The following is a 14,633-nucleotide window of genomic DNA, read 5'->3' on the forward strand; positions in this document are numbered from 1 at the left end:
CAATTATGTCCTTGGATCTCCTTCTCTTCTAGTTTTATGCTCTCCGAGAGATCACTTCCACCCTCATAGCTTCAACTGCCATCTACATATTCTAGATCAGTGCTGTCCAATTGAACTTTCTGTAATAATGGAAATAGTCTGTATCCATGCTATCCAATACAGTAGCCACTAGCCATATATGACTACTGAGCATTTGAAATGTGACTAGTGCAACTGAGAAACTAAATTTTTAACTTAATGTAATTTTGTGTGTGTGTGTGTGTGTGTGTGTGTGTGTGTGTGAGAGGAAGATCAGCCCTGAGCTAACATCCATGCCAATCCTCCTCTTTTTGCTGAGGAAGACTGGCCCTGGGCTAACATCCGTGCCTATCTTCCTCCACTTTATATGGGAGGCCGCCACAGCATGGCCTGACCAGCGGTGCATCAGTGCGTGCCCAGGATCCAAACCCAGGCTGCCAGCAGCACAGCGTGTGCATTTAACCGCTATGCCACGAGGCCAGCCCAATTTTTTTTTTTTTTTTTGGTGAGGAAGATTGGCCCTGAGCTAACATCCATTGCCAATCTTCCTGGTTTTGCTGAGGAAGATTGGCCCTGAGCTAACATCTGTGCCTATCTTCCTCTATTTTGTATGTGGGACTCCACCACAGCATGGCTTGATGAGTGGTGTGTACATCCATGCCTAGGATCCAAACCCGTGAACCCTGGGCTGCCAAAGCTGAGCATGCGAACTTAACCACTATGCCACTGGGCTGGCTCCAAACTTCATTTAATTTTAATTAATTAAATTAGCCACGGGAATTAGAATGGCTGAGAAAGGCTGTTGACAGAGATTCTCATTAGGTCTGGGGCAAGGTCCAAGAATTGATGTTTAACCAAAGCCCACCATGCTAATTCTGATGCACACATGCACAAAAGGTTTTTTGCGCTTAGAACTTGGTAGGTGTATAAAGCTTTAAAAAGATCAAGGGTCTTTTTGAGGTTTAGGTGCTCTAGCTCAAGAGTTTGTAGGAGCGAGTAAAGGAGATAAGATAATGTCCAACCCCAACCATTCCTCAAACAGCTGAGACAGAAAGTCCATCTGCATCATTGCTGATATTGTAGCACACATCAAGAACAGAATACATTTTTAATGAAAAGAAGAGATAGGAGAGACTGGAAGATCAACTCAGGGAAACCAGGTGAGATACAGAGTGCTGAAAACCCTGCGGATAAATGGTGACTTCTGTGAGCAAAGTGCAGGTAACTTTACCTGAATCAGCAGGTCAGTTTCAACAACTTAAGTGTTGCGAGTGGAACACAGGAAGTGGAAGACGCTACTTTTCTAGGGACTTAGTGAGAGGAGAGAACTTTATATAAACTGAAAAGGTTGGAACAGGAAAATTTTGAATGAATTAAAAATAAACAGTGGGGTCTGGAAGAGACCAGACTACTTTTAAAACTTACCATTAAAATCTCATAAAATACTTACCACAATGTGTTCCTAAAACTTCCCTCACCTGTATTTGCATGCCTCCTGATAGTATACTAAGTTGAATGGCTTCTGGGTTGCTTTAGAACATTTCTTCCTAGTCTTTTTTTTAATAATTTATTTATTTACTTATTTCCCCCACAGCCCCAGTGGATAGTTGTCTGTCATAGCTGCACATCCTTCTAGTTGCTGTATGTGGGACGCGGCCTCAGCAAGGCGCGTCCGCACCGCAAGAGAAGCGGTGCGTCCGAAGCGATCCGAACCCAGGCCGCCAGCAGCAGAGTGCACGCACTTAACCACTAGGCCACTGGGCCGGCCCCTTCCTAGTGTTTTTTTTAATCAAAGTCTTTTTTCCCCGCTAATCATTAATGGGCATTGCCTTTTTATATATCTCACATATCACACAGCAAATTATAAACCGTATTTCCAAGAATATTGATGAAAAGCATATTTTAATGCCAGGCCACAATTACTAGTGGAAAAAAGAATGAAAAAGAGGCAAAATGCCAGTGTAGAAGAGTGGAAAAGATATAAACTTTATCTTAGATTTGAATCCTGGCTTCTCTACTTACTGAGAGTGTGACCTTGGGCAAGCTCTTCAAGCCTCCTTTTCTTTCATTGTAGAAGATAGTCATACTCTCTCTGAAGTATGTTTTTTTTTTTTTTTTTGTGAGGAAGATCAGCCCTGAGCTAACATCCATGCTAATCCTCCTCTTTTTTGCTGAGGAAGATCGGCTCTGAGCTAACATCTATTGCCAATCCTCCTCCTTTTTTTTCTTCCCCAAAGCCCCAGTAGATAGTTGTATGTCATAGTTGCACATCCTTCTAGTTGCTGTATGTGGGACGTGACCTCAGCATGGCCGGAGAAGCGTGCATCAGTGCGCACCCGGGATCCAAACCTGGGCCGCCAGTATCAGAGGGCGCGCACTTAACCGCTAAGCCACCGGGCCGGCCCGGCCAGCCGGTTTTAAGTATTAAATAGCATATAAATTCTTTCAGAGCCTGGCATATAGTAGGCATTCATATGTTCTCTTTCTCCTCTCACAGTGTCCAAGTTTAAGACATTTGTCTTACAGATAACCCATGATGGGGTAGAATGGGTTGATTCCAAAGCCACACAGAGACAGCCTTAGGGATTGAGAGTGAATTCCTACCATTAGGAAAAGCCTACTTCCCATCTAGACTGATCCTGTGTTCCTAGGTCTAGTAGACCCTATGAGGTGTAATATACCAAAATTTTAACAGTGACAACCTCTGTAAAGTGATAGCTAGAAGGGCGGACAGAGGGAGAGACTTTCACATTTATTTTATACAATTATGTAGTGTGAAAATGTTTTCATAATAAACATGTATTACATAAGTTTTAAAAAAGAATCACTACTCTATTCACAAAACTAATAAGGAAGAGTGGGGATCCCAAGGATGAAGTTTGTGAAGGATGAAGTTTTTTCCTTTCTTTAGCCCTCTGGGAGTGACAGAGATTTGGTGGGGAAAATGGCAGGAGGAGGACCTTCTGTTGGGTACCTTCCAGACAGTCCCCATTTCATCACTTATTAATATTTTTCATTCTCATCTGATAAGAAAATTTCTGAAGACTTTCTGCAGGTTATTTGTGACCTGAAGTTCCTTTTTAAAAGAAGTTATCAGGGCCGGCCCCATGGCTTGGCGGTTGAGTGCACGCGCTCCCCTGCTGGTGGCCCGGGTTCGGATCCTGGGCACGCACAGACGCACCGCTTCTCCGGCCATGCTGAGGCCGCGTCCCGCATGCAGCAACTAGAAGGATGTACAGCTATGACATACAGCTATCTACTGGGGCTTTGGGGGGAAAATAAATAAATAAATAAAATCTCTAAAAGAAGTTATCAGTTATGACTCATTTTGTTAGTCAGCCAAACTGTCAAGCGAGCCTGCAGTAAGTGAAGAGATCCCTATTATCTACCACAGGTGTCACTGTTGGTTGTCCGCTGGTATCTTTACCTGCATGTCAACACTCAATCTAGTGACATAATCTGTGTATACAAGGAGCAATATATGAGGTCTCGGCCTATGACAAAAGAAGAGTAGAAAAAGAACCAGTGCAATAGAGATAGTCCCAGGGCAAGTGAGAGCGGACAGGCGCTGGGTGACTATACTTCATTGAGAAAAACAACATAGGCAAACAAAGCCCTAAGAAGTAGAGGGACAAAAAATACTTAGAAAGATGGAAAACCATGTACTAGAAAGAATTCTGGAAAGACTGAGTGTGGTATCCATATAAAAAGACACCTGCAAACAACATATATCACTAATTTTTGAATTACTGGAGAGGTAAAAGCAGCAATAATTTTTTTTCATTTAAAAAAAGCATTCTGGTGTTTTAACTACTTGGTGTTTTCCAAGTTTTATATAAAATCATCAATATCGACTTTTGTCAAATGTATAAGAAGTCTAGATAAATGTATTGAAATACTTATTCCCAGAACTTGATGGCAGAGTTTAGGAAGAGAAGGCACATTAACGATACTCTCACCCCATTTTCTCAATCACACAGACCCAGACAGGGTAGAGGATTCCTGGAGTCAGTCCCATCAGATACCATCAGAGCTAGGACTACAATCCAAACGTTTTGGGTCCTAGTCCCATGTTTCCACGCAGCCTGAAGATTAAGAACAAATCTTCATAAATTTGTGCCACTGAAAACCTTTTGTTTCTTTAGTTTTATGAAATATAAATAGGCTTTTCTCTTTTAGCTGGTATTTTAAAAGAAATTTATAAGAGGCTTCTTGCTGGCCACCCCACAGCCTGCGGTCACACACTTCGTCACCCATCTAGATTCTCTTGAATAGTTTATCCATTAGCTGCGTCCCAGATTAAAGACCTCCTCTCCCAAATTCCAGACTGCTCACCTGGTTCTAGATGCCCAGGTCTCCTAGGTCTGGCCTACTTGAGTGGTATGAATTTCTACCTGCACTCACAGCTTTGTCCCAGTATTCTCAGTATTTGTGCCTTGTTATCTGACCTCCTGTTGCCCACTGTCCCTGCACAAACATCTAAAACCATTCTTCTTTCCAAGGGGGTTGAAGGGAAGGCTTTTGATGCACTCAGTCAAGTTCCCTTGCTCAGTTCTTTTCCCAGTTGCCAAATGCCTTCCATTGTGACCTTGAACAAGAAAGTGATCAATTGGGACAAGGCTCAAGACATCTTCCCCCTCCTCTTGGCAAGTGTAAAGCTAGAATGGAAACTGCCTGATGGCTACCAGAAAGTCACTCAATCACATAAATGTCTCATCTAAAAATAAAAGCCAAATACACGTTTCTTAGTTTTTTTGCATATATTTACAATATAAATACTAATTTGTTTTCAAATTACATATTCTTTTAACAATCTGCAAAAGTTGTCTAGCATGGGACAGCAATTTAATGTAAAGCCTCTGTAGTAGTGATTAAGGAAAAATAGAACTGTTTTGGGGATAAGGGATTCTAGAAGGAATATGGATGGGCATGATGATCTGAACTTGCCAAGGGAATGTGAAGCAGCCTAGTCTGCATTGCACTGCCGATACAGCCTGTTAAAGGACAACTATGTGAGACAGCAACCTAGAGGGGGTGTTGTAAAAACTAAACTCGGGAAATATAAAAAGTACACATGCTTGCATAGTGCGTTAATCTTAAAGAAGCTCAACATTTCATTCTCATTTTCAATAACTTAAATGAATAGTACTTAAAACACCACACAAAATTAAAGACTTGTGCATATATTTCAGATTTCAACATTAATGTCAAAAATACATAGTATGATTTTACATAGGATTTGTGCTACATTAGAACACTAGAGACAAACATCACTTGAGTATTAAGGAAAACATTAAATATTAAATAACTGAGAAATAAAATGTGTAAACACTAATCTAACTGGAGGGGTTTGCTATTGCAACTTGTCCAATGAAGTGGTTTCAACAGTACAAAAAGGATTAGGACATGAGTGTTTCCAGTCTACGTGGAATATGTGGATCTCATTCCAGGAATCCTTTAATAAAAACTGGTCCAGGATAACAGGAGAGGATCTACTCTCCTGGTTGTTAATTTGGTACACTCCGTTCTATGCTAATTTTTACTTTCAAACTTGGGTACTGAGCAAATACTTTAAATTGTCACTCCTTATCAACATCTTGGTGAAAACTGAGGGTTTGTTGGCGATTCAGTGTACGATTTGAGTTCATATGCAGCACCGCTATCAACTTCCATTGACTTTCTAGAGAACAGGAGCCGTACATCTCTATGGAGGTAGATCTTTCCAGATTTAGAACTCTGGAACCTAAACAAACAAAAAGATGCATCATTTCAGGGACCAAGTCTTTAAAACAAACAAACTAGAGTAATTAAATTATGAAAGCAGGAGAATTAATATTGCTACATTATTAACAGTAACTCATTAACAAGATATTTAAAGTCATACATTGCCAAAGCATGTGCTTCTGTTTAAGTGCCTCTGCCTTACTGTTCCCTAAACACTCCATACTCCCTTCCCTCTTACAATGCCAGAGATGCTTCTTCCTGTAAATCTGGGTTTCACATGCAATCCTACTTTTCATCCCTGACACCACAGCACGTGCACCTTTCCTCATCTACAGTGTCACATTTTAGTTCACATCAGCCAATTATACTACATTTGGGCTTTGCAGCCCTAGCATCTTCTAGCCACACAGACTGACCCATTTCACACAACTTGCCCTCCCATAATTTTGAGTAGATTAAAATGGATTCCACATTTGAAAAGTCACCATAGAAAATAATCAAGTTTTGAGAATAATCACAGGAGGAGAAAGGACTGCTATCAGTAGTGGCTAGCTAAATAAAGCCTATCATCATTTAAAATCAAGAGAAAAGTTAGCAGTGAAATGCAAATAGTTATCAAAACTGTATATGGAACTGTTTCTATCTCCTGCTAATACCTATAGCATAATAAGGGGCTGGATTCTCTAACCATATAAATTTATCTGGCATATAGCCAAACATACCTGTTAGTGCTAATTTCTCTTTTGTTCCCTTAGCGTAGAAGAAATACTCTCTGGGTTTGTGGATTTTATTCCTAAATTAGCCGCAAGTTCTGATGGTCAGTTGCATATATTAAAGCAGACTTCTGACCAGCTCACTCTTTTGTTCTTGCTGAAGTTTTTCACCTTCTCAATCTGAAGGAGAACATGGTGAGCTTTGGGAAGTCTACCATAACTCCCAAAGAGGTTTCTTTACAGCACTTAAAGTATCTAATCATTATATGGGAATTATAAAAGCTGTGGTAGTTGATTCTTTACTTTGGTGAATCTTGGTTACACCTGGTTAAGGGTTGTTAAACTTCAAGAGGAATGGTGCCAAATGGAAGTTTAGAGAGAGTTGAATCTTTTCCTAGGCTCGGCTGGGAGCTATTCTTATAGTCTGATATTTCATACCATTTCTCTTTTTAAAAGTCTTCCAAGTCTGTTTTTGGTAGATTTTTCATTCCCACAATCTGCATAACTTTCCCACGAGGCTCATATCAGTCAGTGTTAAGTTGGGTTTAAATACATTGTGCTGGTTCAACACGTCCTTAGGATGCAGAACACCAAGGCAGAAAATCCCAAGATAAGAGCATCAATTAGGCAGTGCTATGGGGGGAACTAATTAACTTAACAGACTTTCAAGGATGGGACTTGAGTGTACAGCTCACTCCTTATTCACTCCAGATCTATGGAAAGATAGCTGGTGGTCACCATCAGTAACCAATTAAAGAGGTCCTCTGCCTGGGCCCTGGACGAAAGGTGCCTCCTACTGATGAAGAGGGCTCCCTGGAGTAATGAGTTAGGCTAAGATGAACTAGTGTCACTGATGTGATTGAGGACTCGCTGTAAAAGGCACCAGAAAATTATTAGGAACAGAGTTACAGATAAAAGGGTATTGAGCTCTCTCTTCACCAATTGACTTGCTTATTGATCCTGAGAACTACGCTAGGGTTTCAGGGCTGAAAACCTTACTCTAGGATGCTGGCAACTTGGACCTCAAGGGCAAACTAATGATTTCTCACAACCTAGAGCTGTGAGCTGGGTAGTAAAAGTTAGAGGAAAAGATATTTCTGATGGAATCACTAGACTAAGCTCTACGAGAAAAGAGATTTTTGTCACTGCTGTTTCCCTAGTGCCTAGAAGCATGCCTGACACATAAATATTTGTTGAATGAATGAATGAACTTCCCTGTCCGATACAGCAGCCACTAGCCACATGTGGCTACTGAGAATCTGAAATGTGGCTAGTTCAAATTGAGTTGTGCTGTTAGTGTAAAATACATACTTGAATTCAAGGACTTAGTACAAGAAAAGAATGTCAAATGTCTCATTAATAACTTTCATATTGATTATGTATTCAAGTTATAACATTTGTATATGTTGGGTTAAATAAAATATATTAACCTTTCCTGTTTCTTATTACTTTTTTATGTGGCTACTAGAAAATACAGAACTACATATATGGCTCATATTACAATTCTATTGGACAGCACTGGTTTAGAAAATGTGTTTCACTACCCCAGATATATCAGCATTTGTTTTGATATAAAATATTTTACATTACACAGCTATAAATGAAAACTCCCCTAATTCAAGTAATAATGACCGCAGGAAGATATGTCATGTGTTTTCTGCATCATGGCATATCATCAAGGGTTTCCAGGATAAGCAAAGTCCAAGGGGCACTGGTCTAGTTAGAGTGACAGTTTTTTAAAATAAACTAAAAATTTTAGAATTGTTCTTCTAAAGTAATATATTTTCATATTCATTTGAAACATTACCTCAGATGTATGAGGTAGCGTAATAACCGTTCTTCTGTATGTCGGATGTTCTCCTTATTAACACTTCTCTTCATTTCTTGCTTAACAGGTACAGAAAAAGTTCTTTGTCGTAGGAATGTCTGATGATTGGCTGGCATATCTCGTAAGTCATATATCACAACAAACATCTTCACCACAGTCTTATTAGGATTAAATAAGGTCTGAAGAAACAATACAGAAACGATTCTTTAAAAACAGTGATTTGTTGATTTGACTCAAAATGATTGTGCCAATATTAAAATAGGTTTTCTAATAATAAGGTAATCCCAGTGGATGTAAGTCAGTTTGGGGACTAAAGTTAATAAAATTTCAGAATTTTATGGAATAATATTCAATATTTTTAAAAACAGTTCAATTTAATTTTTTATTTCACAACAATCCTGTAACAGATCAAAATCTCTACTCACGAATTTCATATTAATAATAGACAATACATAACTTTTACTCCTTGTTCAGATTTTAAGAAATATTTCCACTACATTAAGCAAAATACACTCTCACTGTGTTAAAACATTCAGTTCAATTATTTCAAACATTATCTTCATTAAAGTGTATCAATTGCCAAGTTCTCAAAATAGAATTTTAATTTTCCTCAATTTTAATGATGAATGAATTTTTGAATTTCAAAAATAAAAGCTAGACTTTTTGGTGTTTTAGGTACATATGGTTATTGTAAAATTAAAAATATGTTCTCAAAAAAGCAATCTTTTCCTACTTGGAAAATTTTCCAAGTTTAGAAAATAAAGTTCATTATTATTAGTTACAAAGAGGGCTAAATAATATCTCATGTTCTCACACTTGGATTCATTCAAATACTGCAGTGACACTAGACTTTTTTTTTTATCATCATCAATACCATAATACCCCAAAATATGTATCCTTAGTGAAGACTAAATTAAATTCAATTGATACTTGGCTATGAATAATCGAAGGAATATTACTTTTAAAAGTATTAATTTTTAAACAAAATCCCAAGCTGCTGATCTGACTTTAACCAAATTACCAACACATCAATAGGTAACTTGGTGCCCGTGCTTTCAGAAGCTCATCCGTGGCACTGGACATCACTCACTGAATCAAAATGAGAAATATATCAATATTATGATCCAATTTTTGAAATCTAGTGAGTCTTAAGATTAAGGATAATACAGTCAACAACCACAACAACTAGCAAGCCAGGAGTTCAAACCATGTTTATACATAATTAAACTATATAAGGAATGAAAGATATACCCAAATTTCAGATTTAAAATTAACCATTAAAGTTGGCAGTCTTCAAACAAGAAGTGAATGTGCTGCCTCTGGGTTTATGACTCATTATTATGACAACTGATAGCTAGCTTTCCAGTGACCCACACTTACTCATGAGCTACACAGCCAGAGGCAAGAGAGTAGATTATCACTCTTTTAGTTCAAGAAATCCATTTAACATAAAACTCATACTTTAATATGCAGTGATTTTTCCTCAGTAAAATTTATACATATGTATATATTGCAACAGACACACACATACATATTGCATAGTACTATGGTTCATTCCTGTGTGATATGAAATAAACAAATGTACAGACTCCTTGCTGTACTGGAACAATGGTGATGAGTCAAAGTGGTCTGGCCAAGCATTGATCACGTGGAGGCTAAAGGTCACAAAAGGGCTTGTTGAATTAGACTAGATACTGAGTGTGAGGAACTCAGATTTTTTTTTTTTAATTTCAGTTTTATTGAGGTATAATTGACAAATATCACCTAGATTCTTTTCAGTCTGCAAGAGCCAACTCTGTAACAGACTTCTGGGCTCGCAGGATTATCCTGGGTGTGACTTGGAGATGAACTCAGTCACAAACTGGCCTTGATATCAAATTACTCTTCTGAGAACTCTAGACCAAGGATGATGAAGGACTGCTCTGGGCAAGAAGAGTTCTCCTGAGTCCAAACTAGATCAATACCTAGACCAAAAGGGAAGATGTCTTCTCTGCCCTGATGTCTGTCAGACTACATTTCTGATTTGTATAACTATCTCATTAGATTAATTTTAGAAATTATTACACTAGGGATAATATAATTTTGTTTCCCAAGTTTCCTGCCAAAGCAATAGTAATATTTGGGGTCTCCTTTTAAATAGGTCAATCTAAATCTGGCTAATTACATTAAATAGAAGGCACTGGTAATGCTAGGCTCTAATTAAATGGAAAATAGCTCTGTTTAAGTTATGTAAACTGTCATATACTATTTTGCTAAAACATTCACCTTGATTAGCTTATTAATGCTTTCCTTTTATGGAGGTCCCCCAATGGTCATTCCTGGGGCAGAGCAGGGAAACTCCAAACAAAGCTGCAGCCCCACTGTTACTTACCAAAGTTGTTGCAGCAGCAGTAGCAGGAGAAAGGGCTAAGTTCTATATGTATGTGAGAGAATGATTATTGCAATTGTAGGCTATAAAACACATACCACTTGTATTGTTCCTGAAGGAGGTACTCGATAACCCCTTTTACCAAGGGACTCTAAAGTAATCACACCCTTGAAATAAAAGAAGACAAATTGAGTACAAACTGATGCATATATATATATAAAAGACTAAAATAAGAATAATAAATCATGTAATTACTAAGATTTCACAATTCTATTTGTATGATAAAACATTCATTAATTCTATTGGATTAATAGAGAAACATTCTGTGAGTATAAAGTAGTGACAGTCCCACCCGTAAAGAAGTAATTTGCTGTTCTTCCTGGAGACGTTGCAATAAATAATACATAATATCAATGGCCATTCTGCTTGAAATTTCTATTAAGATATAAGATATAGAAGTAAGAAATTCCTCGGGCCGGCCCCGTGGCTTAGCGGTTCAGTGTGCACACTCCGCTACTGGCGGCCCGGGTTCGGATCCAGGCGTGCACCGACGCACCGCTTCTCCGGCCATGCTGAGGCCGCATCCCACGTACAGCAACTAGAAGGATGTGCAACTATGGCATACAACTATCTACTGGGGCTTTGGGGGAAAAAAGGAGGAGGACTGGCAATAGATGTTAGCTCAGAGCCGGTCTTCCTCAGCAAAAAGAGGAGGATTAGCATGGATGTTAGCTCAGGGCTGATCTTCCTCACACACACACACACAAAAGAAGTAAGAAGTTCCTTAACTGGAAAGGAAATAAAGAGAGATGATAGGATTATTCCCTTGTATCACATGGGAGGAAGGAAATGAAAAGGCAAAACAATTTATTGGTTTTTAGTCAGTGAGTTAAGTTATATAAATGGATTTTGACTAGAGACAGACCACATCATCAGCATCACCTGTGAACTTGTTAGAAACGCAGAATTTCTGGTTTCTCCCAAGACCTAGCAATTCAAATCCGCATTTTAACAAGATTCCCCAGATGATATCATATGGACATTAAAGTTTGAGAAGCACTGCTGTACTATAAAAGTAGTTTCTGAGAAGGATATTCTACACTTGATCTTAGCCAAAAGGCCGAGAAGCGATGAGAAGGATATTCTAATAACTGCAGAAGCCCAAATAACGGGAAACGAGTTTGGCAGGTAAGCTAAGATTGAATGCATGAAAGTTTCTCAATAATCAGGATGACCAAATGACTACAGGTGGTGATTGTGATACTTAATTTTTAGATAGCTTTAAGAAACAAAGGCAGATTCGTTTTAACCGGGCTAATAGTTTTCTTTTGAGTAAAGTACTTAAGTAGAGTAATTGCAGGCTCCATATTGTATATCCCATCATTTTATGCTGTACATGCCAAAACATGTCAACCTTATGTAAAAGTAAATATAAAACAGGACTGTCAACGTCTCTGTTGTGTTTGAAAGACAGACCAGGGTTGGAGGTAAAAGGAGTGGACAAAGGTAAAAGGGAGGACCAGACTCCGATATGGGAACAGCACGTGACATCAGACTATTAAATTAACATGTTAATATCGGGAAATGTTCATGGAAATGGGCACTGGAAAGAGATACATGGTTCTTGACAAATCTGATTTATCACTTGGTCATTTAAAGCATGAAAACAGCATATTAACTAACTGCATCCCTATCCAAAACAGCAACGAAGCTTTAACAATTTCTCTCTGACAATCTGCTCTATATGAAGATCACTATGGTATATAACGCCCCTCTTCTTCCTAGTTCCAGAAAGAAAAAGTAAACTATATCTAAATAATAGCTACCTTTATAATCACACTGCTACAGGCAATACATTAATGTTTTTTCATCCCACCCTCCCCTAAATAAATATAGGAAAAATGGTGAGGCAAAAACTACTACCAAGCGAGTACTGATTTCCTTTAATACATAAAATTCTGATAGTTTTTAGAACATGATAATAGTAACTAAATGAATTTATAAAGAAAGAATATAGATTTTTTTTAAAATTTTAAAGTTTAAGGCAACACTTTACGACAGTTTCTAAGCAATGTAAGACCAATAGTGGTATTGGCAAATCAGGAATTTTAGAAAGGGGCTGGGAATTATTTGGAATGTTATTAATATTATTAAATTTATTATTAGTATTTTAATAATTTCATTTTAGTTGGTCAACATATTAATATTTCTACCTAGAAAAAGTTGCTGCATTTAATATAAAGAAGAAAAATACATTTTCTTCTGGCATTTTAGGATGGAATAGAAAGGTTAGAATAAATGAAATTGTGTCAAAATAATACACAAAAACTCCTTCTCAAATTATTGTGGAATAAAGAGTGCAAAGCTTAGTAAAACTAAAAGAAGTTTATCTTAATTTGGTTCATTACAAATAGAAGAAAATAATATATGGCTCTGTTAATATGATAGTAATGCAAGTCTACCATGAATTTGCCACTGGCACACCTGCTTGAAACCTTTCTGCTTGGTTCCAACCCTGCAATAGTTTCTCAACAGTGAAATGTTGTCATATTATGTAACACTTGGAGAACATTTTTACCACTGACTCCCAATTAGAGAGAGAGATTACATGGCTTTGAGATAATCTTTAAGGAATTATTCAATAAAAAGTCCTATACCACTTCTACACCACAAAGACACAATTTTCTGTGCTACAATTTTACCTTTGTGAGTCATTTGTATAATCTGTGATAAGAGGTCCCAAGGTTATTATTAGAGTAACAAATTCAGTGTCTCAGCTCTGCTGGTCCGTAATGTGTATTATTTTATCAAGACATGATCAGTCCTTTGAAAACAGACTAAACTACCAAAATATAAGTAAGATTCCCTGAAGAACAAGATTAATTTTATTAATGTACAGTAGGAAAGATTTGTGGTGTGATATTTGGACTGGGTCATCTGCAAAGGAAATCCATTCCTAATGAGTAAACTGACTTAGAAAAAAAATTACATAATGGAAAGTTTATTGAAGAATATTATTCTCAGAGAAAAGTTAAGTCAGAGATTCTTAAAAGATAGGCTAACTCAACTTAGTATTCTGATTTAACCTCTTTCCAATATCTATTTAAAAGCTGTAATCATTTGCGTGTACTTTCTGGAGACAAAGTGACAAAATCCTTTATCTCTTAATCCTTCATTTTTTAGATGTCAACCAAAGTCAAGGATTAATGCTGTTTTGCTCTTTTAAAGCATAGTTCAAATTACCTCTTACTCATGAATTTCACTCAAAGATATTTATTTGAGCTGATTTTTAGCCAATTCACTCTTTTATCTTGTTTCTAAGCCATCCTAATGGACATCGGGGACTCTACACTAATGACAGATTATACAGTATTTTAGATCTTATGTTTCCATTCTCTATTACTACATGCCAGTAGAATATGTGAAACTGATGAGGCTTCCTGTTGTCCTGGTAAAGCAAAATGGGCTTCTTTACAGCTATATTCTAATATTCTAAGCATTCCAGTATGATATACATTTATTCTGATATTGAAATTATCTCAGTGGTACTTTCCATTTTATTAATTATCCAAAATCAGCAGTTATTTTTTCAAAACTATACTGGAAAAATGGATACATCTTTTTATGGTAAATGAATAACAGGTGATTTATGTGACAACTGGGCTGGTTTGTGAAGGAGTGGGCCTCTGTTTTTGATAATAACCAATGTTGTACATCTTTATGATTATGATCCACAAGTATACATATTATTGAGAAAAGAAAACTTTAAATAAATGAGCAGACACCACTATGCTTTTTCTATCAAAGAATGAAACATTGATCAGGCTCTTGACTAAACTTTTCACCCTTAGAATGGAGTAAGGCTAAACAACCTTCCTTGAGCAAACTGGACCAATAATGAATAGGCTATATTTAGGTCCCTAAAAAAATATGACCTCCCTAGCTCTGTTGTTTCTTAATTACATAGAATTCCCTTTCATAA

The 14,633-nt window shown here is 37.4% G+C and overlaps 1 protein-coding gene across 2 annotated transcripts in view; it reads right to left on the reverse strand.

Moving 5' to 3' along the window:
• Positions 1–5,185: 5,185 nt before the first annotated feature.
• ATOSA (atos homolog A) overlaps positions 5,186–14,633 on the reverse strand; it is a 96,844-nt gene continuing 87,396 nt past the window's right edge. For both annotated transcript variants that reach the window (XM_058541604.1, XM_058541603.1), the window contains exons 11-13: positions 10,750–10,818; positions 8,263–8,462; positions 5,186–5,761 (exon numbers count right to left, since the gene is read on the reverse strand). In XM_058541604.1, coding sequence (XP_058397587.1) covers positions 5,608–5,761; positions 8,263–8,462; positions 10,750–10,818 — 423 coding nt within the window. In that variant the 3' untranslated portion in view covers positions 5,186–5,607. The remainder of the gene's footprint in view (positions 5,762–8,262; positions 8,463–10,749; positions 10,819–14,633) is intronic.

Source organism: Diceros bicornis, chromosome 5, assembly GCF_020826845.1.
Source record: "Diceros bicornis minor isolate mBicDic1 chromosome 5, mDicBic1.mat.cur, whole genome shotgun sequence".
In the NCBI taxonomy this organism is placed as follows: Eukaryota; Metazoa; Chordata; class Mammalia; order Perissodactyla; family Rhinocerotidae; genus Diceros; species Diceros bicornis.